Below are 26,286 nucleotides of genomic sequence, written 5' to 3' on the forward strand. Positions count from 1 at the left end.
TCGAGAGGTCTTGTTAAGTCACTTTACAATGATAATATTAATCAGTAATTCTATTATAAAACTAGCAGTACTTTCACTTATAGTAATACTCCAGCTGTTTTTCTTACTTTCCATTGAGTTACATAACATAAAACAATTACCACAAGTTATCATATCTTTCTCCTTCAGATTCACATTTTGTTAAAACAATTTTGTTTAATGATTATATTTTCAAGGTTTCCACTTCTTCATACTTGAAACCTTTAAATATTCAGTAATACTCAAAGCATGGGCACATTTGAAATAGATTTCAGTAAATTTTGCCCAGTTCTAAATATCCATGGTTCTTTAGAGAAACTATTCTCCTTGACTTCACACACTAAGAATGAATGATGAAATTTAAGCTACAAAACCAAGCATTAAGGCACTACCAACCTTTAAGCACTTTAAATCAAGTATGAATATATAAAAGACATAATTCGGACCAAACAATTTTCTTGACAAACATTAGATTGTCAATATCAAAATCATTGCTGAGCACCTCACACTCATGGGCCTGCCATGCAGTTAGATTGATTGATTGTATGGTGTTTTTATGTTGCATGGAACAAGTGGTTATTCAGCAACGGGACCAACTGCTTTACTACATGACTTCTGAACCACGACGAGAGTGAACTACTATCACCAGAAATACACATCTCGGTGGAATGCCCGGGAATCGAACTCGCGTCCACTGCCATGCAGTTAGTTAGTTTCCCTCTTTTGATTAAAAAGGGGAATATCAGTTACAATGATTGTAATCACATCCATCTAAAGGAAGGTAAACTCTGGTACCAGTCTTCTTTTCCACTTTTAAGTTAAATGTATGGCCTCACTATCAAGATAGTCCTTCTATTTGAGTAATTTGAAGTCTGCAGTTTGTTGATGGATAGTCAGAGGGCCTTAAAGTTTAAATCATTAGTTAAGTTATCCCTGCTAATTCGTCATTTATTTCTAATGCAAGAGTGTATCACTACTTGTTTAAAATCTCCATAAGACAAGTTAATAACTGAACTAATGCATACTCCCATAGCCTCTTTTCCATCTGTTGCAATAATAAGGCAGAACAATGTACTATGAAAATACACATAAGCAAAACAACTATATTAATTCAATGCATTCCAAGATGAATACTCCAACTCTGCATCATAAACTGTTCTTTCATACTGTCTGATAATGAAATGTAAAACACACATGAAGAAATTACCAATGTGATTACACCTGTCATGAGATAAATTTCCTTCCTGGAGTAGAAATTTTCAGGCCAAGCAGTTTCCTTTATTTAATGGTTATTCTATATGACTTATCTTGGGTAAGTAGAGAACCTATAAATGAGTGAGAAACCAATCTTTTGTTATACTCACATTACAGCAAACTAGTCATCCAAAACAGTAATGTCCTAGTATAGATGAATATGACATATTGCTGTTGTCAGAGACCAGTGTAAAAGTATTATACATAAAACACTCAAAAAATGTCTTGATTTCATATATTCATTGATGCTGTACTACTCATTACTATATTCCTGTTCTTGACCAACCATGAAGCTTTACATTCCAAAACTGTGATGTAAATAAATTTTGCACTATTTTGAACTTCTAATTTGTTGTCTTTTTTTTTTTTTTTTTTTTTTAAGTTATTTTTACAAATCAGCCTGCAACCTGTGTTCCCTCCCCATCTCAACTGCATTGCTCTTGCCCTTTTACTTTTCATCCATTTTTTTTTATTTATCTCCTCCCACTTGGCTGTCCATTTGCAAGGGGGGGGGGGGGGTTTACTTTCACTTTGAGTTAGCAATTGGAACTGTAAATTGATTCAGTACTAATTTGGTTCAGTTATTCTTATCAATAATGACAAACTGATTAAAGACAGATAGAGCAGCTGAAGTTGCAAATACTATATAAAGTACAGGCCCATACCACAAGGTTTAAATGATAATTCTACTTGAACAAACCTATTTATTGTATCTTATAAACCATCATAATTAAAACTTAGTTTAAAGCCAATGTTGCTGCCAAAATAATAACAATTATGAAACTGGATTTAAAAGCTTAAATAAATCTGCAAACTCCACTTTAATTCAAATTAGTGGAGGCCAAAAGTGCAACACCTCTTTCGTAGAAACTATGGGCACTTTGGTTTGCCATCATCTTCAGGTCTACAGTGAACAACAGATCTGTTCGTGTTGCATTGAGGTAAACCGGGAGAGTTATTTTGTGGTTGTCGGTACCCTCTCGCCGAATCCAGTTGAGGGTCACAAGTGGTAACTCCGTCAAAATAGTTGGGGTGAGGAAGAGGCAATTATCCTTGGACTGTGCTCCTTGTAATTTCAAGCCTGGGGAAGACAAAACGATATTATAGCCAATTTGCTATAAAATGATGAGGGAATAGTAGAATATAGAATTTAGATAGAATAGAATACAGAATTTGGGCCAAAGGCCAAGCGCTGGGACCTATGGGATTATTCAGTGCTGAAAGGGAAATTGACAATGAGAAGGTTTCAAAGGCGTAACAGGAGTAAAACCTCATAGCTGAACTTTTGAAACAATTGTTAGAGAGAGTGGAAAGTCACATAGAAAAATGAGAGTATGAACAGAGGTACAGTAAAAGGAATGAAGGAGGTTGCAGCTAGGGGCCAAATGAACACTGCAAAGAACATTACATAATGCTCACAGTGCATCACATGATGTGCACTAAGAGTACTACACCCCTATGGGGTCATAAAATGCTGATAATCCTAATTTGAAATACTGTACTACTACTATCTCACACAACATTACCAAACCTGATTACAAGAAACCTCTTTTATTTCATGAAAAATAGAGCCTTGTTTTCTTTGCCCCTAATGCTATACTAACACAAATGACAAAAATTAAGATCATTGCATTAGTCATCCTGATAACCTAATCTAATTACTAAGAAAAGTACATGGTCACCAGAAGTTAATACGAACACGTTATTCTGAGGGTAGAAGAAGATAGAGGAAAACAAAGTATACTAATAGACACTACTTGTGCACTTCCAAGATTTAGCTCAACAGAAAAACAACTGGATCAAAAAAATTAACAAATTCCAGACATCAATGTTCAAGCACAGTTCTGGACACTTTTCAAGGTCAATAAAGGGATTTTGACGTAGGAAAAATCTATTTCTGGGCGAGGAAGCCGTGTCGCTCCGTGAAATACGTTCCTTTAGCTCTATTTCTAAGGTAAAATATTGCTAAAATACCAGAGAACTGCTAAATTGGACATGCCAGAATATTCTGACTCGCTCACCCTTTCTAAAAGGGTGTCGGTATGAATCTGGGGCGAGGGAAAAACACTACCACAGCAGCCTCTCCAATTAGCCTTTTCCACATCAAAACCCTTTAGAAAGGGGGAGCCGTGCTACGGCTCACTCCCTGCTACCGCGAAGGTAGCGTCAGGGACTACATTCCTTTGATAGCCATTTCGAGAGCTGCTTGTAAATTTTGCGCTCTAATTTTCTCTGCCCTTTTGGCTTGTGTTTTTTAGCTATGGATCGTCAATCTGCTTCTCCATCCAAGTTAAGTACTGGTTTTTTGTTCGAAACTATTTAGGGAGTGATTTTGACCTTTGTGGTCCTTTTTATTTAGGATTTTGTCTGGCGTCGCTTTCGCTGAAGCGGCTGGGTGCCGCCATTACGCGTTCCCCTTTTGTGTCGTTTCGGTTTCGCATGGTCTTCCATACTTCGTGAACCGAGTAGTATATCAGTACCCTTTATTTGCCTTTTCTTGGATGGCAGTTTTTGTCGATCGTGTATATGTTTATGTTTATTATTTTCGTGTTTTACCACGGGGGTTTCCTTTCGAGCACGTGTCTTTGTTTTGTGCCTCATCGGGTACCCACTGTTATAGTTTTACTGATTTTCATTATGATTTTATTTTGTTCTTTTTCGTTATCATGCCTACCCTGGCCGTCTGCCCTTCGGTTTAGTTATATCGTTACGGCATTAGGCCAGTTCTGGTTTTGTCCTGGTTAGGGCTATCCTTATCGGGTGGTCCTGCCTGGTGGTTAGGTGTTTAAATGTTCATTTCTCTTCCCTTCTATTCCTCCCCCCCCATGTTAGTGCATGATTTTACATTAGTTTCAAGTATTTATTGTTTATTTGCGTATGTTTTTCTTTGGGTGATCGTGTCGGCTAGCCTACCACGTAGGTCTCCCCATGCGCCTTCCCCGCGGTCCAGTAACCGCGGGGAGCCGCTGGGTCACGTGATCGTCACCCCTCCCGACCTGCCTTTCCCCCCCTCCGCTCGGGGCCCCCACTGGGTGGGTGCTTCTCTCGCTCAGGTTGTCGCTGACGGCCGACCCGAGTCTCTGCGGGGGGCTGTGGAGGGGGGCCTCTCAGGCCTTAGGTCGGTGGGTGTCGCTTCTCAGCCGACCTTCTTTGGAGTTGGCGGTAGTCTGGGCGTACTCGGCTTCTCCCGCCTCTCTGAATGTATTCACCCTCCCGCCTTAGACATTCCCTCCCCGCCCATGGCGGGTTTGCATTCCGGCCTTTCCGGCATCGTCGAGGGTTTTGTTTTCGGGAGGTTGTACCTCCCTAGGCGGAGATTTTATCATTAATTTTTTATTTATTGTTTCGTTTAATTAGTACATTGAACCTCCGGGTTCACTGCCGCCCGGGATAGCCCGTTGCTAGTGCCTTTGTATTTCATTCTCTCTGATCGGGTAGCTTCAATAGGAGGTTCCGGGTTACCCGGAATGTATTGTCCTCCGGGCTACTACGGTTCCGGGTTGATTTTTATGCGCTTAGCACGAGTTCCCGGGATGCATATGTCTCTTTAGTCCGGGTCACACCGGCACAATATCATGTTTCCTTGAGCGTCTCATATCTTGTTACATGGCGATACTCATGTATCATTACATTTACAGGCCACCCAATGTCTGGTTGCCGGCTGTAATGCCGTCCTCCAGGATCCTTGCGGGCACGATGTTTGCCGAGGCCATGCCCCCTGCGCTGTGCTGATAAAGAACTCCGTAGTGTGGCATCACGAAAACTGTTTTGCTTGCTACGGGATGGTAGCTCGGGTTACTTCTTCGGTAAGTCACCCGTTCCCTGCGCTTTTACCTTTAATGTAGTCTTTGTGATAATATGGTATCTTACTGAACTTTTAGCCCTATCGTCTCCGATAGCATAGTAAGTTAAGCTCAAGGTTATCAATTTCAAAAATACATACAAAATTTTCTAAAACTTTAAAAGTTCTCAATTTGGTGTATGATTTTTATGGTAAAAGCACAATTGTAATCAATGGTAATTATAGACTAACAACTTACCCTTGATGCTAAAGCCACCAGCTGTAGTAACTTGGCCCTCCATGTCTGCAATGGATACTTCCAAAGACAGCTCCTCTAATGACCAAGAATTGGCTTGGGCAACACACTGACATGTAGCTGTAATGTATGCTTCAGGATTGAACAGCCCTCCTAGCCATACTGTAATATTCTGTCAATGAGAGAGAGACATTAAATATACTGTATAATGGTCTAATCTATCCCCCTATTCTTGACGTACTACTAATATGATTAATAAATCAAATAACTTTTAAAAAATTGAAGGTTTTAGAAAAATAAACAAAGAATTAAAAAGAAAGGGAGGGAACAGTGTTGTCAGTACTGTACATAATTATTCATGCATATTGCAGCATTTACAGACATGAAATTTTATCAAATAAAAGCTTAAAAGCTAAATGGTACCTTAAGTTCAGATGCTCCAAACTGAGCCACTTGTTTGGATATCTCTTGTAGTTGTCTGACTCTCTGGGAGAAATCAGTGACCCACTGTATGACGGTTGCTCCTCTTGGTACTGTGTATGCTTTCCATTGATCTGGTATTATTCCCTTGACCAACTGACTAACCATGTTACGGTGATAATTAGTTTGCTTCTTTTCTCCCTGTAGGACAAAATGAAATGAAATTATATAAAATTCCCTTAACTAAGATAAATAAATTATGAGAGTGAAAAATACTTTGCATTAGTACTCTTCATTTAACACATCATCTTTCTCTTATATGATAAATACATCACTGTATGAACAATTCTGTTAACACACCAAAATGTGAAAACATTTTTTTTGCAACATCATTAAGTAAAGTAGATTTTTCAATAATAGACACTTCATTAACAATTTTTCCTTATACTCTAATCAGTTGGCGACATTTATTGGTAACAATTTAGGGGTGCCACTGAACATTACCAATTTTTTTTTTTAAGAGAACTGTAGTTTAACAAAGAATTCTTATACCTAATTCTCAAAATGTTTGCCAAATTTTTTTTCTTAAATGAGAGGTTAAAAATGGAGCAATGTAAGGTTTTTAAAGATGGACAGCTAGATGGGAAGAGACCAAGGGTAATTTGTGGAAAGTATAAGGCAGAAAGCAATGTAGTTGAAGGAATGCTCCAAAGAACTTTTAGTGCAAAACACTTTCCATTGCCAATGAAGAATGAAAACAAAAATGAAAAAACAAGACCTACTCGTATTCAGCAACTTACCTTGCAAATAAGAACTACATCATTTAGATCGCTCTTAACAATGCGCAGTAGTCTTGCTCCAGAATTGACTTCACGTTCAAAGTAGCGATACAGAGGGTCCTTGATGTTATCCAATGTACGGCGTAAAGTATTCACTGCCTCAGGCAGTAAAGACAGCCATGTTAAGGCTGATTGAGTTAGTGTCACCATCCAGGCAGGGCGACCCTGAAAACAAGAAAAGTTGAGGATTGACACCGTAAAGATAAACCTTCCCTTCAAACTGATATTTTACCCTGATTTTACAGTACTTACTAAACTATATCATATAAACTAACCTCTACTGATTTCCTTTCTGTTCCTGGAGTCTCATCTCCACCATATGCTAACTCATCATCATCTTCAAGTACTTGCATCTTCAACAATTTGCCCAACATATCAGTTCCTGTGAAATTGAAAAAAAAAACTATATTTGAGCAAGAGGCACTGAATTATAAATACAGGAATTTCTCTATGCTAAAGAGATCATATAAATGGAACAGTAAAATTTCAGGTCTTTTTTTCTGCTGATTGTACCTTGTCTTATTAAACTTATAAATACATATAATCACACCTATTGCAAGTGGATGGTGGAATGTGGGATGGGCATGCACAATGGAACCTTTCTTAAAGGAAGTAGATATATTTTTTATATTTTTTTTGATGCCATGTGCATTTGCATATCTTCCTCTTTCCATTGATGTTATTTCTTCTTAAATTGGACAACCTTAAAGTTTGCCTGGTCTAAGGGTGTTCTAGTGTATATTTTAGCCCGTTCAGTAAGGGTTAATTCCCGATATATTTGATTTGAAGACAAAAATCCAGACCACAAGTTCATTACCAGGTTAGTGTAAATGACCATGTATTATAGTTGGACAGAGAAAAGGCAATTATACAAAAATTTGAAATGGACGAAAAATGAGTAATAATACCTCATAAAATTTCTTGTCTTGTAAAATTTTAGCAACTGAATCCTGAAAATGACCACTGCTTAACTTACAAAATGAGGTATACTGAATGTACAGTTGTGGAGCACTTCTCTTTGAAAAAGCTCGATGAACTGGATATAAATCCTAAGATGAAGAAAAACAATTCAGACATATTCAACTTTTACTGCTAAACTCTTCTTCCTTATTTATTCTGAATGTAAAAAGCTAACAAAAAGATGAATGCATGTCGAGAGGAAGGTCAAGCACTTGGTTAGATCCTAAGTCATTTTATGCTTCCTGAAAGCAGGTTTGCGTACACTGACATCTTTGTGTAAATGGGACCTAATGCATAGTGGTTTTTCATACTTGTAGTAATTACATTTTCTTCTTTTCATATCACTTGCAGTATGCCTTTTTTCCCAGTTATTTCCTCTTAGTTACACTGAATGTGTTACTGATAAGAATGATTCTTTTCCAGGTTATTTTCTTATTGCAAGATACCATACTTTCTAAAAATTTCATTTTCATAGAGAATATACATAAAAAAAAGTGCATCAAAACAATACATTATTGTAGGCAATTCATCTATGCTCTTCCCATACAGTATTAAAAAGCATTCATAAAAGTAGGCTGAACTTACCTCTCGTAGTAAGGAGTACTTTTTCAGCATTATTAGGAAGTCCCAACCAAGATGGAGTCTGACGATCACTCAGGTTTTCTACCCAGTGCAAGAACTGGTCTCTCCTAATACCATCTGGCATAGTAATATTATTGTTCTCGATACCTAAGAGAAAGTAAACAGCATTTTAATATTGCGAATTAACAGTCACTGCTAAAGGTTCAATGGAATACATATGAATTAGGGCTTTACCACTTCATAGTGTAAAATCCAAAGTAATATATAGAGAAAAATGGTTACACGTACATACAAGCTAGTGGCACTTACCATTATTATTAATATTCGAAGGTACATAAGAAAAGATAAGGTTCTTACCATCTACATTATAAATCAATGGGAACTCAGGGTCAAAGCTCTTTGGTGTGAACAGTTTGCAGAGAATGGAACTCAATAAGCGCTGATCAAATTCATTGTCGATCTTTCCACCATATATGCATTCTGACATCAGAGTAGCTAATGCATCCCATGGGACTTTCTCGGGTGGTAAGTTGGTACGTCCCTGAAAGAGTAAGAAAACTGAGTAAATATCTATGAATTGCATTGTGTTTACATATGCCTTTTCAAGATCCCAATTTCTAACCATGTTCAGTGACATGCCCATTGTCATGACCAGCAAAATAAGACTTGACTGGGCTTTCATAATCACTTCATACCCCTGACATACTTGCTTCTCATTATTATCAACCAGGCCAATGAGTTAAAGAGTTCTTGATGTTGCCACATATTTAAAGCTATGATGTTGGCACAAGTCGAAAACCTAATAAATTTCTACAAAAACACACATACCATTGCCATTATAATATTTTGCCAAAGATACTTAGCAAAAAAAAAAAAAAAAAAAAAAAAAAAAAAAAAATTTTTACCCAAAAGCAGCAAGGTCCAGTGACATAATGCATGTTTATCAATGGCGTTGGTATTACAATAATGGTATCTCATGACACCAATCAAGTCACCTCTTCTCCAAGTATAATCTTTGGCAATCAGTAACCTTTGCATTTAACTGTTCACTGATTTTCCATCCCTCTATTATTGAGATAACAGATTTTAAAGATTAAAGATTTTGCTTTAGGGGGCAACGCTCACAGTTTTTCATTCACTTTTATATAAAAAAATTAATTTTATGATACTTATGATATTACCCACAGGTTTAAGGAATAACCTAATTCTTCAATAAATCAAAGTCTTACCATAGCCGTAGCTTCAATCCAGGTGTCCAAAGTATCACATGCAACCCTCAAATCAGATTCATTAAACTCATAGTACTTGGCCCAACCCAAGGGAGCATATCGTAGACGTTCTTGGGTGATTGCATGGAACCAGGCCATAATAAAGTAGAGTCGAGCTCGTTCACTTGGTGCACGCATCATACGTGAGGCTGGGACCTACACAGAAATTTGAATACTATTAAGAAACGAAGTATGTCAAACTGTAGTCCTTATTAGGGCTTTTACATTAATAATTTTCCTAAAATCACAAGTGTACCATTAACAAACTATATTGGCAAATTGAAATATGGTTATCACAATTGGCATAAGGTTAAATATAAGATTGGAAAAACTACCAAATGAAACAAAATAATTTAATGAGGGAGACCCTAATACACATAATAAAAAAACAAGTGTTTTAACAAATTAAAATATCACCTTGTGGGGTAATAAGTATGACCAAATGTCTGTTCCTACATGAAATAAAAGCTTACATTGACAGAAAATTTGTCAATTCCTGCCCTCCTTAGTTCTCTACCTCAAGACACCATTTTACACTTACCGTACTAAATGTACGAAGAAGATTAGCACGAATACCAGGTGGGGGCTCAAAGACAAAGACTCTTCCTGCTCGCAAAAGATTTACAGGAAGACGAGGTGTAATCTCCATGGTAAGGAACAGCCTGAACTGAGGATGTGGATGGTGGGAGTGCAACTTCTTTTCCAGTTGCACCAACCATGATGGAGCCAAATGAACATTCTTCAGCATCACCCACCTATACAGAACACAAGTAGTATGCATAAGTATACCTTAAATGTCACAATTCCAACTCAATATGCTTAGAAGCAAAATGTGTTGCACTGGGCATTTGCTTATTTACAGTTAAACAAAGACTATGCACAAATATATCCAAAAGTTTTAGGCTGGGTTTATAAAGAAATTTACAATATGTACTTGTATGGAATGCAAAAATCTTCTGTCGAGTTCCTTCAGCCTCTTCAACATCATCATGATTATTTTACTTTCTGCTCTTTCCCTTTTGTATCCTATCACCTAAGTGTCCCAATTTCTTGTTTTGCTACAATATTTCATCCTATTCTATAACAAAGGGACCCAATATTCTGATTAAACCAGTGGTTCTTCACCTTTTTATTACCACGAAGGGGTTTCGAGGGATAGGGAGGGAGGTCAATAATTACAAGACACATTAAGTCCAACGAGCCTAACTAGAGTAGCAGACTCTAGGAAAGTAGCGTTATAAGGCCATACTTTTGCATTTTTTCGTAAACTTCTGAATATTAGTTCCTCACTCTTGTTAAGAGAATAAAGAATATAGTTTTTTTTCATTTTTCTCTAGGACTCACGCCTCCCCTGGAAATTACTGACATACCCCTAGGGGGGTAGTGCCCCCAGATTGAGAACTAGTGGATTAAACTATACTAGTACTAAACTATAACACCACAAGGCTTCACTGCAACATATTGTACAGTATACAATAATTTACCAGATACCTTCCACAAAAGAAGTACAGTAACTCGATAGATATTATATTAATGCTTCTTAGCTATCTATCAGTCAATGATTTGAAAAGCTAAAGATTCAGATAATAATTTCTATATCTAAACATATCCAACAACTAAGTACTGACTGGATGACAGCTACATGAAGTGTTCTATAATTAATAACCATATCACAATCTCATCAACTGGCAACTAATCATCAGTTGTGCCCATTTAGCAACTATGATTAACATTTATTAAAATTAATTATATCTGCTTTGGTACTTGCTAAAAATTAATTAATATTGTCACTTGGGTTAAAATAAAGTTGTACAAAGAATTCAATATTGTGCAATTTAGATTGTTATCAGCTCTATTAAATTCAGAATTTATAATGCACAATAATGCCTAAGCCAGGCTCCATCTGCACTATTAAAGGTTTTTCCTTTTTATAAATTTCCATTAGTAAAAGACCTTGTAGATAAGGTAACAAAAAGTGCTCATCTGGAATAGAATTTCTTGGGACCTCACACTGCTCTTGGCAACACGTCAAACAGAAATGCTTTCATAAAATCAAACGTAGTATTACTAACATACCTTCCATTTTTGACAGCTGAATTGATAGCTTTGTCAGCCTCACTAAAGCCCTCAGCTGAACCAATAGCAATTGATGTCATAGGCTTGTTTAGCTGGGCAGCCAAGTCATCAACTCTTGCAGAAGCATCAAATCCTTGAACAGCGCACATAAGAATGGGAGTGTTGGCTTTCACTTCTGTTTCAACAACATTTGATAAGTCCACCTCACGTTCACCAACACCCATGAAACTATCTCCAAGTACCTAGAGGAGTAATTGTGATAATTATAAAACCATGAATATCATAAGGCCCTGATATCACATATTTTGATGGAAACCAACTGATATGTATAATTGTATAAAAAAAAAAAAAAAAATTGATACTGAAGCTAGGAGGAGCTAAATCAGAGATCTGCTTTCTAAGCACACAAAACACCAGAAAATGACTCTCTCAAGTAAAATAAAAAAGAGATTCCCTTTCTAAGCACACATAACAACAGAAAATGACTCTCCCAAGTTAAATCAAAGTGATTATTTAATTTACAGTGAACTTAAGTCTTATTTTACACATCAGAAGAGAAGGAACCGTGTGTTAAGGAAATATTCCGATTAATGTTATGGCATTTCCTTACTATTATTGATGGAAATATATGAAAATGACAACAGAATCTGAAACATATAACTTACATTATTTACAAAAATACTCAAAGCCGCACAAAGTCTATCTGGTCGGAAAGCTTGGATGGCAAGCACCTGGTACATTGACTGACCAATTGGTGTCAACTGCTTCTCTGTCTCCCATATGGTTGGCACGCTCAGCTCTGGAGATGCAGACTCCAGCCATGTTTGGAATTCAGCTCCATCCAAAATTCTGTCTACGTTCTTAAATGCTGGGACTCTGCGTAAAGATATTTCAAAGTAAGCAAATAGTCTAAAAGATATGCTGTGCAATGCCCACTAATACCCAAATTACACAGAGGAGTTCTCACCTATAAACAACAAAATGTGTATAACAAAACATTCTTGAACAGAAAATTAACTGCCATGTATAGAAAACTGAGACACCATATACGTAATTATATTAAAAAATCATGAGTTATAATTTTTCAACAAAGTCAAGTACTCACTTGTTGCTCAATCTTAGCATAGAATCTGTTTGTTCAGGAGTAAGTCCAGCAACTGCAGAGGTATTAGTATTTAGAAGTCCTTCCTTGCTCTTCAAAAGGAACTGGAATTCTGAGTCATATGAGGATTCAGATGTGACGCCACGCAAACGAATGCGTGCCAGCAACACAGCAAAGATAAGGCGATCAGTATGAAGCATACCTTGAGCAACTCTAGCATATGTAAGCTGCAAATAAGAAAAAATATTTAGTCTGACAGTGATTGGCATTTTGAAAATAAATATTTGCACATGCCTGGAGATTATATCTTCTGTTTAAAAGCAATCTTTGCCTTCTAATTAATAAAACTGATGACAATACATTAATGGCAAAATTTTCATTGGTACGAAAAATAGTTCTACTTGTATTAGCAAGACACTGACAGATTTAAGTGAAAAAATGTCTTAACCATTTTAGAAGCTCATATCTTCTTAAAAATGTAAATGACTTTTTGCAAAAATATTACTTTCATTATCTTGGGACAAGATGGCTCATTATACGTAACTGTTGAAATCAGTTTTCAAAAGCAAAAGTCAAAAAGGTTGAAAATGAATTGACTGATATAACAGTAATGCTAATAATAATCCAGGGCAAGGTTTCCGAGTTCATTCAATTACGTAAAGAACACTGTTCCAAAATGGCATTAAGATTGTTTGAACAATTCTTGATAGCTTTAAGGATCATCACAGTAAAATCATTAATAATTTCTAAGCATATCAAATGACAAAACATTTGGGAGCAATTATAATCTATGGAACCCCTATAAAAAAAGGACAACAAAATCATTAAAATAAAATAGATTCTGCAAAAAGATAAATACGAAGACTTACTTGGAATAGATTATTGGTAATGATGGAAAGCCTACAAGAATAATCGGTTTGATCTTTGATGTTTGGATTGTTTGACAGAACATCATTGAAGACATCCAAGAAGAAATGAAGCGAATACTGATACAAGAAGTGCACTTGATGGAGAGCATCCAAGGTGAAGTAAATACTTGAACAAGCCTGTAAACATTAAAAACCAGGATTAATGAATTTCATAAATACTGAATAAAAAAAATCTAAATTGCTCATCACAAATGTTTTCCTTATACTGAAATGAAAGCAGCTTAGCACCGATCAACCAAAGGAGGCTATGTATAAAATGAGTCTTGAATTATTATTGATAAATCTAACACCCTGCCTAAATTTCTAAAATAAGTCTTTTAATTAATACTTAATTTTAATTTGGCAGTCAAATTAGAATTTAAATAAAAAAGGAATTCAATTATAAACACTTTATAGCCTTCTTGATGAACACTCTTCTCTACTTCTATTAATATCCCTTCCAATTATGCTGGACCTGGTGATGCAATTTTATCACCAATGATGTCTGTAATTGTGGAATTTTATTGGCAATCACTAAAAACACAGTGGACCTATCTTTCTGGCTAAAAAGTTCCCTTTCCCATCATCATCCAAAAGATGATAACTAGCAATTTAATTCTGTATTCTGACAACAGATGAAGCACAATTGAGTGTTTAATGGTATGAAGATCCTACAGATATGTTAGTAAATCTTCGAAATCCCTGTAATGCTTAAAGAACCTACAAACTTAGTAATCAAAATTCTTTGCTAAGAAACAACTCAAAAGCAGGATCAAGTTGACAGAAAACAAAAAAAAGCCTCATAATTAAAGTATAAGAAAAACAGCTTTAAAAGAAATGGCTACTGATAATGTACTCACAGATGACAGGGGAGAATACTGCTGAGAAACCATCTCAATTTCATTCATTGTCTTGTCAGTCTCCTGTACTTTAAGAGAGATATCTGTAGCTTCCTTCTTCAGTGTTTCTAGAGTAGTAATTACGGAATCATCATCCAGAACCTGACCCTTGGCATCATTCAGCACCTGAAGCAAGTTCTTCTCCAGTTGCCTCAAGCGAAGCTGGAATTCACCTGTGGATAATTATTTAGGAATGAGCAAAATTGTAATCCCGTCAGAAAGGGTGTATACGTACTGTATAAAAAATGCTCAATATTTTCTCATTATCCAACCACTGACCTTGCAATTTAAGCAAGTTAGATCTCTTATCATCAATATCTGGACGTTCTGCCTTCAAGACTTGATTGAGGCACTGTGCCTGCAAAGATGATCTGGTGACTGTGAAGTTAACGAACGTGACGCGAGAGCAGATATCTGGAGGGAATTCCACGGTTGGATCACGTGTTGAAAGGAAGATTGTGAATGCTGGAGACAAATCAATGTCCTGAAAAAAAAAATAAACACAATGTGAATTAGCAATTCAAGTTTACAGAAACTTTAATGACTGCACGTTGACATTCAAAATTTTGCAAGTCAAGATAATATTTAGTGTTATTTGGTGGCATAAGTTGGGGTTCAGTAATTTTGATGACAGAAAGGATGTTTCTGTGATAACCAAGGTAGGTAAAGAGGTTCTGAAGTTAATTACAGTTAGTTAATAAGTTCCTAACTGATAATATGATAAAAGACTGGTGAGAAAGTCATAAAAATATTACAGTAACTTGCCTGATCTCCTAGAGTAATAAGAACACGTCCTCCTGTCCTCCTCAGTTCACGGTTTAATACTGCATTCAGGATGGGGTCATAGTTCTCAACATCTTGGACCAAGAGAGGATTACCAAATCGAAGTGCAGACTCCAGATTCTTTCTAAATGAGTCATCCAGGAAACTAGTCTTGGTAATTTTCTTGTCCTTAAACTCATTCATGATGAATTCCGTAGCTTGACCTGAAGGATCGATGATTAATGGATAGCGATTGAATCTCTTCAGCATGATGGCATTCTCAGTGCAAAGATCATCTGCTGGAAGGGCATTGGCTTGCCATCTTAACCTTTCATCAGGATTAGACAGATACTCTGTGCGAGCAATATCGCTACGGAACTGTATATTGGCTTGCTGCAGATGGTGGCACCAATTAGTGAACAGATTCTGTCTGAACTGTTGATCAAAGTATCCTCCATAAGCCAAAAAGGCAGAGGAGAGAAGAACATCACCAATGATGGTTGACATTTGGAACTTGAATGTATCAGACGTGGCTGTCCAGCGATCTTTCTCTATGCTGAGATTGCGAATGAGAGCCATGGAACGATCTACTTTAGCCTGCACATTTTCAAGATCAGTCTTAATTGCCTGTGCCTGGGATATAAGAACAGCATACTCATCCTTGTAAGCAGCAATTGATTGTTCCAAACGGTTAATGAGAGATTTGACATCAAGATGCTTCTTCTTGTTTTCATTTGCCTGGTTTTCTAAACTCTTCAGCTCATTCCTTAGTGGTTCCACTCTCTTCAACATGTCTGCAAACTCAATCTGAGCAATTGCCCACTTCACCATAGGGCCACAAGCAAGAGAAGCTCGGTTCACCTTCTCAAAGTTGTAATCAGGATTACTTAAGTATTTATTCTTCATCTTCTCTCGAATGTCATCTTGCAAGTCATCTGTATTGAAGTTAACAACAGTATTGATGAAATTGTCTTTCATAATGATACTCTTGATGGCTTTCCAATCTGAAGTAGCTTCACCTAAGAGAAGGCAAATGGATTCTAGAGCCAATTTGACCATAGGTGGAGGGTTAGCCATTGATCTCACTTCCACTAAATGTTGCTTCTTAATGCTCTTCACAGCATTTTGAGCCTCTTGTACAGCAGGTTCTACTTTACTAAGATCTTTCATAACCTCTTCTCGTTTCTTTTTGATACCCACTTCTTGTGCTTCAAGTTGTTCTTGTAGTTCCTGACTGGCAACCTTTTGCTTTTCTGCTTCCTGCTGATCCTTTATCATCTGCTTAAGCTTCTGATTGGCAGCATCATTCTTTGCTTGCAGCTCTTGGTTCTTGATAGCAAGAGACTTCTGCATTTCTTCAACTTGCTCTACAGTCTCATCAATCTTACCCAAACCAACATTAAGATGCAACTGCTGTTCTTCCAACTCTGATCGCTTTTCATTAAACAACTTGACAAAGTGATTGATGAAATCCAGGTAGTGCCTTGGGGTAATGGCTGTAACTGTGCTTCCTCGCTTTACAAGGCGAGAGTTGGCACGATGGAGTGTCTGATGTACGTGAACAAAAGCATTGATGATGGCATCCCTGTGGGTGGGCGGAATGGGTAGGTTTTCATAAGCTACTGGGAAATAGTCTGGAGGATGCCAGTTCATCTTCTCAAGATCAATACGATTAGTGAATTCCTTGCCAACCTGGAAGAGAGCACCATTAGACCAATCACCAAACCAATTGAGGACACATCTATTGAAGAGAGCAGGTGATGTAGCAGCACGATCCTTAAGACCATCAATGGTTGGATTCATGGTAAACACTACGTGGAGGTTACGCATAACTTGCCCAGTGAACCATTTGTACAACTCTTCACTTGAATCCAGCATCAATCCTTCTCGCTGACTGCCCTCTTTGCACTGCGTCATCAAAGTTGTGTACTCATCACCTTCAAACAGACCAGGTACTTCTCCATTAGCCAACAAGGTGTTCATTCTTTCCAAGAATGAAGAGTCCAGCATATTGGATTCATCAAGAATGAAGCATATCTTTTCATTCTTACAGCCTGACCGTCTCAAAACTGATCGAAGATCTTCATCAAAGTCCTCTGAAGTGTATTTATTGTGCACTTTGATCTGGAATATCGAAAGACCATTCATCCAAGCCACAAATCGTGACAGTGTTGTCTTGCCAGCACCAGAGGCTCCAATAAGCAAAAGGTGACCTTGTGGCTGCCTGTAAATTCTATCAATACGCAGTACATGATCCAGGACTTCATTGAACAAGACAAGAGGAACATCTAATTCTTCCTCATAGAAGACCTGCAGGTAAAAAAATAATAATTTAGCAGTTTGAATAACAATAAAGCCTTATGTAACAAAAAAATCATATTTCAGTGATGGTTCACAAATTGTAAATTTTATTACCAAAAATTTATCACAGCAGTAAATTCAAGAGAACCATGGTTTTTTTAAACATCTATAATAATTCCAAAAGAATGATACACCACTTTAGAATGATCACATCTCCTGGTCTCTGGTGGTATATTACGTTTTGCTTTTAATTATGGTATAAATTTTTCCCTCCTCAATACAAAATGACAATTATTCTTGTCCTTATTTACACTGAGTGGGGATCCTTATTTACTCTTTCACATAATCAAGTGCAAGTGTTATTTGTTGGTATTGTTCAAAATATTTACTACAGAATTTGGAAAATTAGTAAGTCAATGCCAAAACTGACAGCTTTATATAACCTGGCTTCAATTTTAGAATCTCAATGCTTTGTCCAAATGAAGAAGCTAACATTATGTTGTACTAAACAATCATGATAATTTTGCAATATATTTAAAAGATTACCACCAGTATTAAAACTACATAAACATTTAAATAATGGAAATAATAATGAAAGTTATCAACTATCGATCAAACATTCCACTTTTTCAGGTTTAACACTAATATCAAATTGATAGCTTCGATGTGTACTTTAGCAAATCCAAACTGTACCTTAAGTCTAGCCTTCACATAGTCTCGCAACTCTTCTTGTTCCACAGGAAGGTAATCCTTCGACAGCCAATTTGAATACAGAATTGGTCTCAAAAGCGACGCGTCTCTGTCTATGTTCGGGAAGTGCTGTAAAATGTAACAAATATTCAATTGTAGATTAATTACATAAGATCTGGAGATTATTTTACATACTGCAAACTTAACCAATGGTTATTTGCATCATACAGATAACCTTCAAATTAAAAAAAAAAAAAGCATGAAAAAAGGTCCTTAAGGTCACTTCCACCTAAAGCGACACTAAATGTTATGTATAGCTAAATACACTAAGTGATAAGTGCAGCAGTGCTAATGTTTTAAATCTTACTATTGACACTTCATAGTAAACTTTAAAAAAAATTACAAATTAAAGGAAAATAACGAATCAACTCAATATCTGATCTAATTCGATTGGTTAAACTGTAGATGTTTTTATACTTGTTTACTGTTGATCATTACTTTTTTTCTGCTTAAACTATTTTAATGTTCTTGTGCAAATAATAATAGCCCTCATAAAATATTTTGGCATTAGTTTCTAAACAATACTAAAAAAGAAAATCAATAGAATGTGAAGCCATTTAAAATTGTGTACATTCACGGCTTCATAAGCCATACACATATTCCCAAATTGAAAGCAGATTGTCTGTGGTTGCATGACCATCCCTGAGCATGCATCCAAATGCATCCTAGGTTACAGGTAGGATAGGGCTTCACTTTTCATGGAGTCTAGATTATTCCTATTAATGATCAGCAGGGTGCTGTTGCCACTTTACAACTGGTCAAGATGACAGTCAATCCTCTAATCTTTCACAAAAAGGAGAGAGACTTTGGGAAAAAGTCAAAATTTGAATTTCCTGGTTCCTAAGAGATCAGCAAGGCTGAAGCTGACAAAATTTTTGCTACAAGGAAAATGTCTCCTGATGCTTTCAACACAATGTAAAAAGTTCAGCTCAGCACAGCATGCTCGGTTAGTGAGATGGGGTTCTACATCTAAAAAATATATAGTCTGGTCTTGCCCCAGGAAGGAAAAAATTTAGAAACATAAAACAAACCAACCAACCAGGATACTGGGCTTGAAAAATCTGAGTAAAATACAGTAATATAGTTCTGTAGAATCTAGCCATGAGTTCCACAAGTGGTTCCAAAAATGTCAATGAGTGTAAATAGCAGCCACTGTTTATGCTGAACATGTCCAAATCTATCACTAGGAGACACAGACAGACCTTTGGGAGGCTTCCAGATCAAGGGTCTCTCCCCAACAGTCAAATGTATGCCCTACTTCAATAAATTTGGGAGATTTGGGCAATTTTGGGTCAATGAGCTGCTGTCTTATGTCATTACCCAGTTTCTTTATTAATACAACATGTATCAAGACACTAGTCATTTGAGACACATATGTTCTCTCTAGGAAATATGACAAATTTTTAATCAATTTGTATTTTTCATAACTAACAACCCTGAGGTCTTAACATTAGGATAATACTAATGCCAAGCTGGAAACCAGTAGAATTAATCAAAATTTGTGTGACCCAGGGACTATTGGCATCTGTACCAGGTCATGGGGCATTGTAGTTCCCAGAATGCTCTGGGTATCCCCTGACCTATCAGTTATTTTCCTTCCTACAGCCTTTAAGATAGGACGTGATTACTTTCTATCTCTTTAAAGCTGGTTTAGTTTGCCCGTTTAATTTCATAATTTTCCTTTTTTATTTCTCTGGGTGATCTCATGCGTGTGATCTGCTAGGTGGTAAAGGGTAAGGGCTTGATGAACTAGGGAGATAGACTAAAATAACATATTAATTTCATGAGCACTGATACCTATGAAGAGCCCTTCCATCATTAATCAGGAGAGAAACAGATAGATGACTGGTCATACAACTCATATCTGATGGCTGTCACTGTAGGAAAAACAGACCACAAAAAAATTACTAGAAAAAACAAGATTACGTATATACTCAAGCTTCAATATGGTAGAGGCAGTTAGAACTTATCAAGACTAGCTCAATGAGGATAATGTTCAGGTTCCATCTCCTGTACATGAGACAGTGCCTTTCCAGTACATATGTTTCATCAGAAACTTGATGACATGGCTGAATTATGACAGATCACCTCAACTAGCCTTCATGTTTCAACATAAGCCCATTGTCATTTGCACACTTGGACCATGTTCAAGTCTATCTTATGTGCCGCCAAGTCACCATATTCCAACTAACGTCTGTGTTGGGTAGGGGACCCTGCCCATGTTCCAAGCTCAATAAGTCACCCCATTGTTGGTTAATTCTACTGGTTAATCACTTGTCAACACTATTCAAATGCTGTATAATTAATGGGTTTGCACTAATAAATTATGACTAAATGCCACCTAAAATTATAATTATGAAAATTTTTTTTTCAATATGACTGGTGATCTAGCAAGTTTTAGAAACAGATTTCAAAACTAATTCAAGAGGTAATATAACCTGTTTACAAAAGAAATTTTGTTATGATAGTTCAAGGATTTTCAAAATAGTCACATGTAACTTACCTTCAGTGCAATTGCATCAATGTTGTCATTGGTCCACTTCCTTTCATCATCTGTTACCAAACGGTCATGGAACAAGCGAAGGGCTTCATGTGCCCACAACCTGACAAGACCCTCTACGTCCAGTGTCTCAAGGGGCCTTGAACAAACAACAGAGCATTTTACATGTTATGAAGAATTAAGGATATTTTGTGGACCATTCATGCCAGTTTAGTAAACATATATTTATGCAAACATAGGTCATCTCAGGCTCACCTGTACTAACACTTATTTTATAAATATTTTTACTAATCAATATTGCATTATTTGGAACTTGAGTCTTTTAACAAATACTGTACAACAGCTTTTTAACAAGTACAGTATTCCTCATAAAAAAAAATCTACCTTATTGCTTCACAGATTCCTCGCACCCATCTTGTCATTTCTCTCGGTGAGTACACGTAGTGGGGTTGCATGTCTTGAGTGAATCTCTCTTGAGACTGAAGATAAAACTCTACCATGGCATTGGTGAGAGGATCGGCATACGATCTAAAATAAGAAATAGAAGCTGTATGAATGGAACATCACAAGTTTCATTTTTAACGCCTGTACATATAAAAAACTCTAAAAATTATGATTTCTGACAAACAATTACTGCTACAATATGCAATTTAAAATAATTACCTTAAAGCTGGGATTATGCGAAGCATTGCTCTGTTGAAAGTACCATAGATCTGCTTAAGTGAAGTTTCACCAGGATAGTCAACATACACAACAGGCACGTGTCGCAGGAAGCGATGTGACAAAGGTTTTCGCCCAGGATCAGTGGGAGGGTTACAAGCACCAACAAACTGGATGCGTTCTAGCCTAACCCAAGCTTGATCTGTGGAGTCATATTTAACACAAAATTAAATAAGCTACTAAGAACATGACAGCTTACTTCCTATGCTAATAAACTTATATAAAGGCTGCTGAAAACTGACAAATTAATACTTTTTCTAACATTTTTCAATTCCACTAAAGCACTTATTGAAAAGAATAAAGCCACAATTATCAGTGTATTATGAGCAATGCCACTGCATCAATGCATAAGTCTAAAAAAAGTTTACTAAATGAACATTTTATTTGATTATACTTGAGTAAATATTGAAACATTTCTTCCTTCAACTACAATTCCAATATAAGTAACAGTGAAAACTTACCTGACACTCTGTAGAATCCACCGTGTTCAACCATCTGACGAAGGAAACTGATGACTCGCTGAGTGCCGTACCTATCCATGTCTGGCAAGTTGATTTCATCACAGAAGACAACAAGCCATTTGCCGAGCTGCACCGGAGACAGAATGACTCCGTTGGGGGTCTTTCTGTACTCACAGTAATGGTCAAAGGTCTTGAGTAGCAATTCAGGGGTTGTTGCACTAGAGAAATTGAGCCCAACTACTTCCAAATCAGGCAGAGCCCTGAGAGCTGAGAAGAGTGTCATGGTCTTTCCTGAACCAGGAGGTCCACAGAGTACCAAGGGTTTATGCTCAGCCAACCATGTGTAGAGTAAAGCCTCATGCCTGACAGTATCAACAGTGGGCACAACAACATCTGGCGCTGCAACTTTGTGAGTTTCCACTTCCATGCTAGGCACCTTCCCTGACCATAACAGCCACTCTCCACTGATAGCGACTTCGTAGTCGATGATAGGGTTGTTTGTGCTTGGTGGTAATGGAATCGTGGTGCAATTACGTATGAAGTCTCCCATATCAGTCCTTGCTTTCAACTTGCCATCTCCTGCAAAGCTCCAAAGTAGGGAATGCACAAGACATCTTGGAATGTACCTGGAATGTAAGTATGTAAACAATAAAACAATTCCAAAATACAGTACAAATTACATTTACAGCATCAAAACCAGCAGTACTGTTTCAATTCACATTTAAGTTTCCTTTGAATAACTGAAAATTCCTGATTCTCTCAGTTAAAAATACAGTGTTCCTTTTCCAAACAGTACATTTGTATGTATATCTGTAACTCTTTGGTTGGATATGACTTCTCTGCCTCATCTTTCACATAAAGCCAGATTTGGGTATGCTAAGTGTTTGTCCTTTGCACTTGTTCTTTTCTTAAAATTTTTATCACTCTTCTTTTTATGACATATAAGACAGAGGTAAAAACTATTCATTACATATTTGCATTGGAAATCATGGGTTCCTTTCTACAGTACATAAAAAAATTACAACTACAAATGTGAAATGAAATACAACAAAATGCATATATAACAAGAGACATGAGAAAAAACTGACCTTTCAAGCTGGTCACATTGCATGGGGAAATCTGGATGTGTGGTATTGTACTGCACGACATTCCTCACAGCCTGGTTCAAGAGGGCAAACAGCGATGACAATGCTCGCATGCGTGTAAAGTCCATGATGTGCTCGAGATTTGTTGTAGCATACTCCAGGCATTTCACCACTAAACCATCAGGAGTTAAGTGAGGTGACAGAATTGCTGCAACATCACGTTGGACCTGTAGGAAAAAATGATATGAACACAAAGTTTGTGTCCTGATCAAACTGACATGCAATCTTAACATTAAAGGATTCATAATTACAATGTTCTAAATTTTTGTCATCTTTTAAAGGCAATGAAAATTTCAGTGGAACTATTGAGAGAAAAAAAAATCCAGGCAAAACAACAGTGTTCTAAATTCTTGTTACCATTTACAAGAAATGAAGATTTCAGTGGAACTATAAAAAAAAAAAATTTAGAATTAGTCAAGCAATTTACCTATCGTACTATTATAATTCTGGCACTGTTGATAAAACAGTGAATGGTGTAACCTAATTATATATAAATACAGAAGTACACTCCAATGCTTTCACAGGCAAAGAATCATATAGTACTAAGAAACAAATACGTACCTAGTAAAAGGTTACTGTAGTTCATTTTTTTTATTTGAGGGATAAATCACAATTAACTGCAGAGAGAGAAAGGTTCCCTCTGATATCCCATTTATCATAATGGGAAAAAACAATAATGAAGACCATTTTTTTTATATTAAAAACTACTTTAGTAATGTACTGTTTATATATTGTAGCGTTACCATGTTGCTGGCCTTGGAATAAAGTGGGCTTAGCAAAACTGCTTTTATCTCACTCCAAAAATTGATTTTTGAAATGGAGTTTCAATAAACATATCAAACTAGAAAAGAACCTGGTTTGTCACCCTCAGATTGCTGAGTGGAAGTGACTGCCATGCAACTTACTCTCAGTGTAGGAGAGATTTCATCTTCATCCTGTTTCTTCTCTGTTTTCTTCATGAATGCTGTATCTTCCTCAGTTTCCTCCACAGGAATGTTGCTCAAACGAGAAAGGAAGTTTTCAAAGATCATCTCGACAGACAAGACGTCCTCTGAGAACCAAACCATACCGCAACGAGAGACAGTGGCCAGCGTAGCATACTTGAGGTCTTGGACCTACAGGAAAATAAGTTAACATTAAGAGAGATTTTTTTCCAGCAGTTTAGGCTTTATAATGAAATAGGTGTGCTTGATATCTACAATAACAACATTAACATTTATCTTATTTTTTTTTTTTTTTTTTTTTTTTAATCAATCAGGCACAAGACCAAAATATTCATACCTCAGAGATTAATACTTTGTTTGTAATAATTATTAAAGACTACAATATCTATATAATATTTAATAACATTTTCAAAAGATAAAATTTTAGTTATGGAATAACATAACTGGCAACATACCAACAAACTTTGAAGAGCACTATGAGAATATGGGACATTTAGCTGATGAGTAATACACAGATATCACAACATTTTTCTCCCGATTGATTGACTGATTATGAAATTGAGGTCTTGAGAAGCAAGTGCTGGAACCCATCAGGATTATTCAGCGACAAAATTTTTTCTCCTGGTTAACTGATTTTTCCTAGTGTTAAGACAACTATCAAATTTCAGTGACATATTCATTCAATATGTGATTTAGACTACTCCAAATTCATTACAGTAAGTCAGCTATATTCAGTAATAGTATAAGGGTACTATAAATGTTTTGTAAGTACGTACCTCAAACATAATGCGGACATTGGGAGGGATGGACAACCGTTCTCCATTGGGTAATGTCAACAGCTTATTGTCATCGAGTACAGAATTCAAATTCTCAACCCATTCAGGGTCAACATCACCGTCAAAAATGATCCATTGCCTCTTGTTAATCTCACCACGAACATTGTCGATGATTTTCCTGTAAAAGATCAATTTGAACGTTGTATTTTTTTCCTTCTTTTGCAATAAAAGTGATAAATTACTACCATTTTATTACACAACAGAAGTTAATACTGTATATAAAATACTGAAAAACTTCATAAATTCTGTCACTAAAATAATAAATGCATACCTGAGAACGTGTGTGAAAAGGCCATCTGTCCATTCTCTCGTGTTCGGATCGAGGACACCATACAGAGCTTCTTTACTCATGGCCTTTGGATCAATGACATGGGCCACACCTTCAATACCTTCAAAGCGTTCCAAGGCTTTCAAAAGGACACGCCATGCTGTTGATTTGCCAGAGCCACTTGGGCCTACCATCATCAAGCCATGATTGAGGTTGCTGATCTGGTACAGTTGAAGAACCTACAACAATAGAACATGACATCAATTACAAGTTATTACAAACCCTGAAAAAAATATTTTCCAAACAATGAAAGTGGCTGAAATATAATTCTTTCAGAACTAGTGAAAATATCACACTATAACAGCTGCACATTTATGTTATAGAGAGGGGTCTTGATATCTAAATCACATAAATCCCCACACTTACACCTGGTGTCATCAGTTTTTATATTTTTCCAATAGCCAAACCTTCATGAGATAGTACTATGGACTATGGATACCTAATCATTAAAATTAAATAAGAAATACACTAAGTAAAAACATAAAATGACTGGTTGAGGGATACAAATATAAACACATTGAACATATTACACAAATCTTTACATGAATTACAGACATTTTCATTGGTAAAGAATGTGAATAATATTTACGAAAACATGCAGCTTATGCTTCATCCCCACTGCAGTAAAACATGTCAAATGCACATTGGCAACTTATTGCATGTACTGTTGTTTATTACCAGCAGTTAAAAACATATCAAAGACCTGAGGAGAATGGACCTTCGGCATATGCTGGAGAATTCTACAAAGCATGGATCAGAGCTACTGATAAGTTGTTGACTAATATTCAACCTGTCTATCATGTATGCGTGCAATGAGTTGTCACTGTTTACATTTGTAACATGATTTACTGTAATACACCATTTAAATATGTAATCATTTTATTGTTTACAAATTGTACAAGCCTGTTAAATCTCTATATTTATCACTACAGGCTTTTTCCTGCTACATCATAAATGGGCATCAGATATTACTTTGAGTAAAAGACAAATACAATCTATCCCAAGCAACCATCTCTCCTAAAAGGCGAACGAATATACATAAGACTGGAAGAATGAAAATAGGAATGAAGTACCAAAGCTGATGAATATTGAAATTCAAGGAATAAATGTAGGAAAAGGTAACAGAAACTGCAACAGTTTTGCAAACTCTGTATGTGCTCCAATAAATAAACAGTA

The 26,286-nt window shown here is 36.5% G+C and overlaps 1 protein-coding gene across 4 annotated transcripts in view; it reads right to left on the reverse strand.

Moving 5' to 3' along the window:
* Window positions 1-1,962: 1,962 nt before the first annotated feature.
* Window positions 1,963-26,286, reverse strand: part of LOC135210731 (dynein heavy chain, cytoplasmic-like) — a 112,245-nt gene continuing 87,921 nt past the window's right edge. For all 4 annotated transcript variants that reach the window (XM_064243555.1, XM_064243554.1, XM_064243553.1 and 1 more), the window contains 25 exons: window positions 25,054-25,289; window positions 24,723-24,900; window positions 23,908-24,117; window positions 22,946-23,169; window positions 21,858-22,483; window positions 21,340-21,538; window positions 21,061-21,204; window positions 20,680-20,815; window positions 18,120-18,245; window positions 15,129-17,435; window positions 14,643-14,847; window positions 14,325-14,536; window positions 13,426-13,602; window positions 12,560-12,783; window positions 12,120-12,330; window positions 11,455-11,696; window positions 9,920-10,133; window positions 9,340-9,534; window positions 8,468-8,651; window positions 8,114-8,257; window positions 6,844-6,950; window positions 6,530-6,733; window positions 5,733-5,930; window positions 5,313-5,481; window positions 1,963-2,353 (listed from right to left, as the gene is read on the reverse strand). In XM_064243555.1, the coding sequence (XP_064099625.1) occupies window positions 2,094-2,353; window positions 5,313-5,481; window positions 5,733-5,930; window positions 6,530-6,733; window positions 6,844-6,950; window positions 8,114-8,257; window positions 8,468-8,651; window positions 9,340-9,534; window positions 9,920-10,133; window positions 11,455-11,696; window positions 12,120-12,330; window positions 12,560-12,783; window positions 13,426-13,602; window positions 14,325-14,536; window positions 14,643-14,847; window positions 15,129-17,435; window positions 18,120-18,245; window positions 20,680-20,815; window positions 21,061-21,204; window positions 21,340-21,538; window positions 21,858-22,483; window positions 22,946-23,169; window positions 23,908-24,117; window positions 24,723-24,900; window positions 25,054-25,289 (7,332 nt within the window). In that variant the 3' untranslated portion in view covers window positions 1,963-2,093. The remainder of the gene's footprint in view (window positions 2,354-5,312; window positions 5,482-5,732; window positions 5,931-6,529; window positions 6,734-6,843; window positions 6,951-8,113; window positions 8,258-8,467; window positions 8,652-9,339; window positions 9,535-9,919; window positions 10,134-11,454; window positions 11,697-12,119; window positions 12,331-12,559; window positions 12,784-13,425; window positions 13,603-14,324; window positions 14,537-14,642; window positions 14,848-15,128; window positions 17,436-18,119; window positions 18,246-20,679; window positions 20,816-21,060; window positions 21,205-21,339; window positions 21,539-21,857; window positions 22,484-22,945; window positions 23,170-23,907; window positions 24,118-24,722; window positions 24,901-25,053; window positions 25,290-26,286) is intronic.

The sequence above is a fragment of the Macrobrachium nipponense genome, chromosome 4 (genome assembly GCF_015104395.2).
Source record: "Macrobrachium nipponense isolate FS-2020 chromosome 4, ASM1510439v2, whole genome shotgun sequence".
Taxonomy (NCBI): Eukaryota; Metazoa; Arthropoda; class Malacostraca; order Decapoda; family Palaemonidae; genus Macrobrachium; species Macrobrachium nipponense.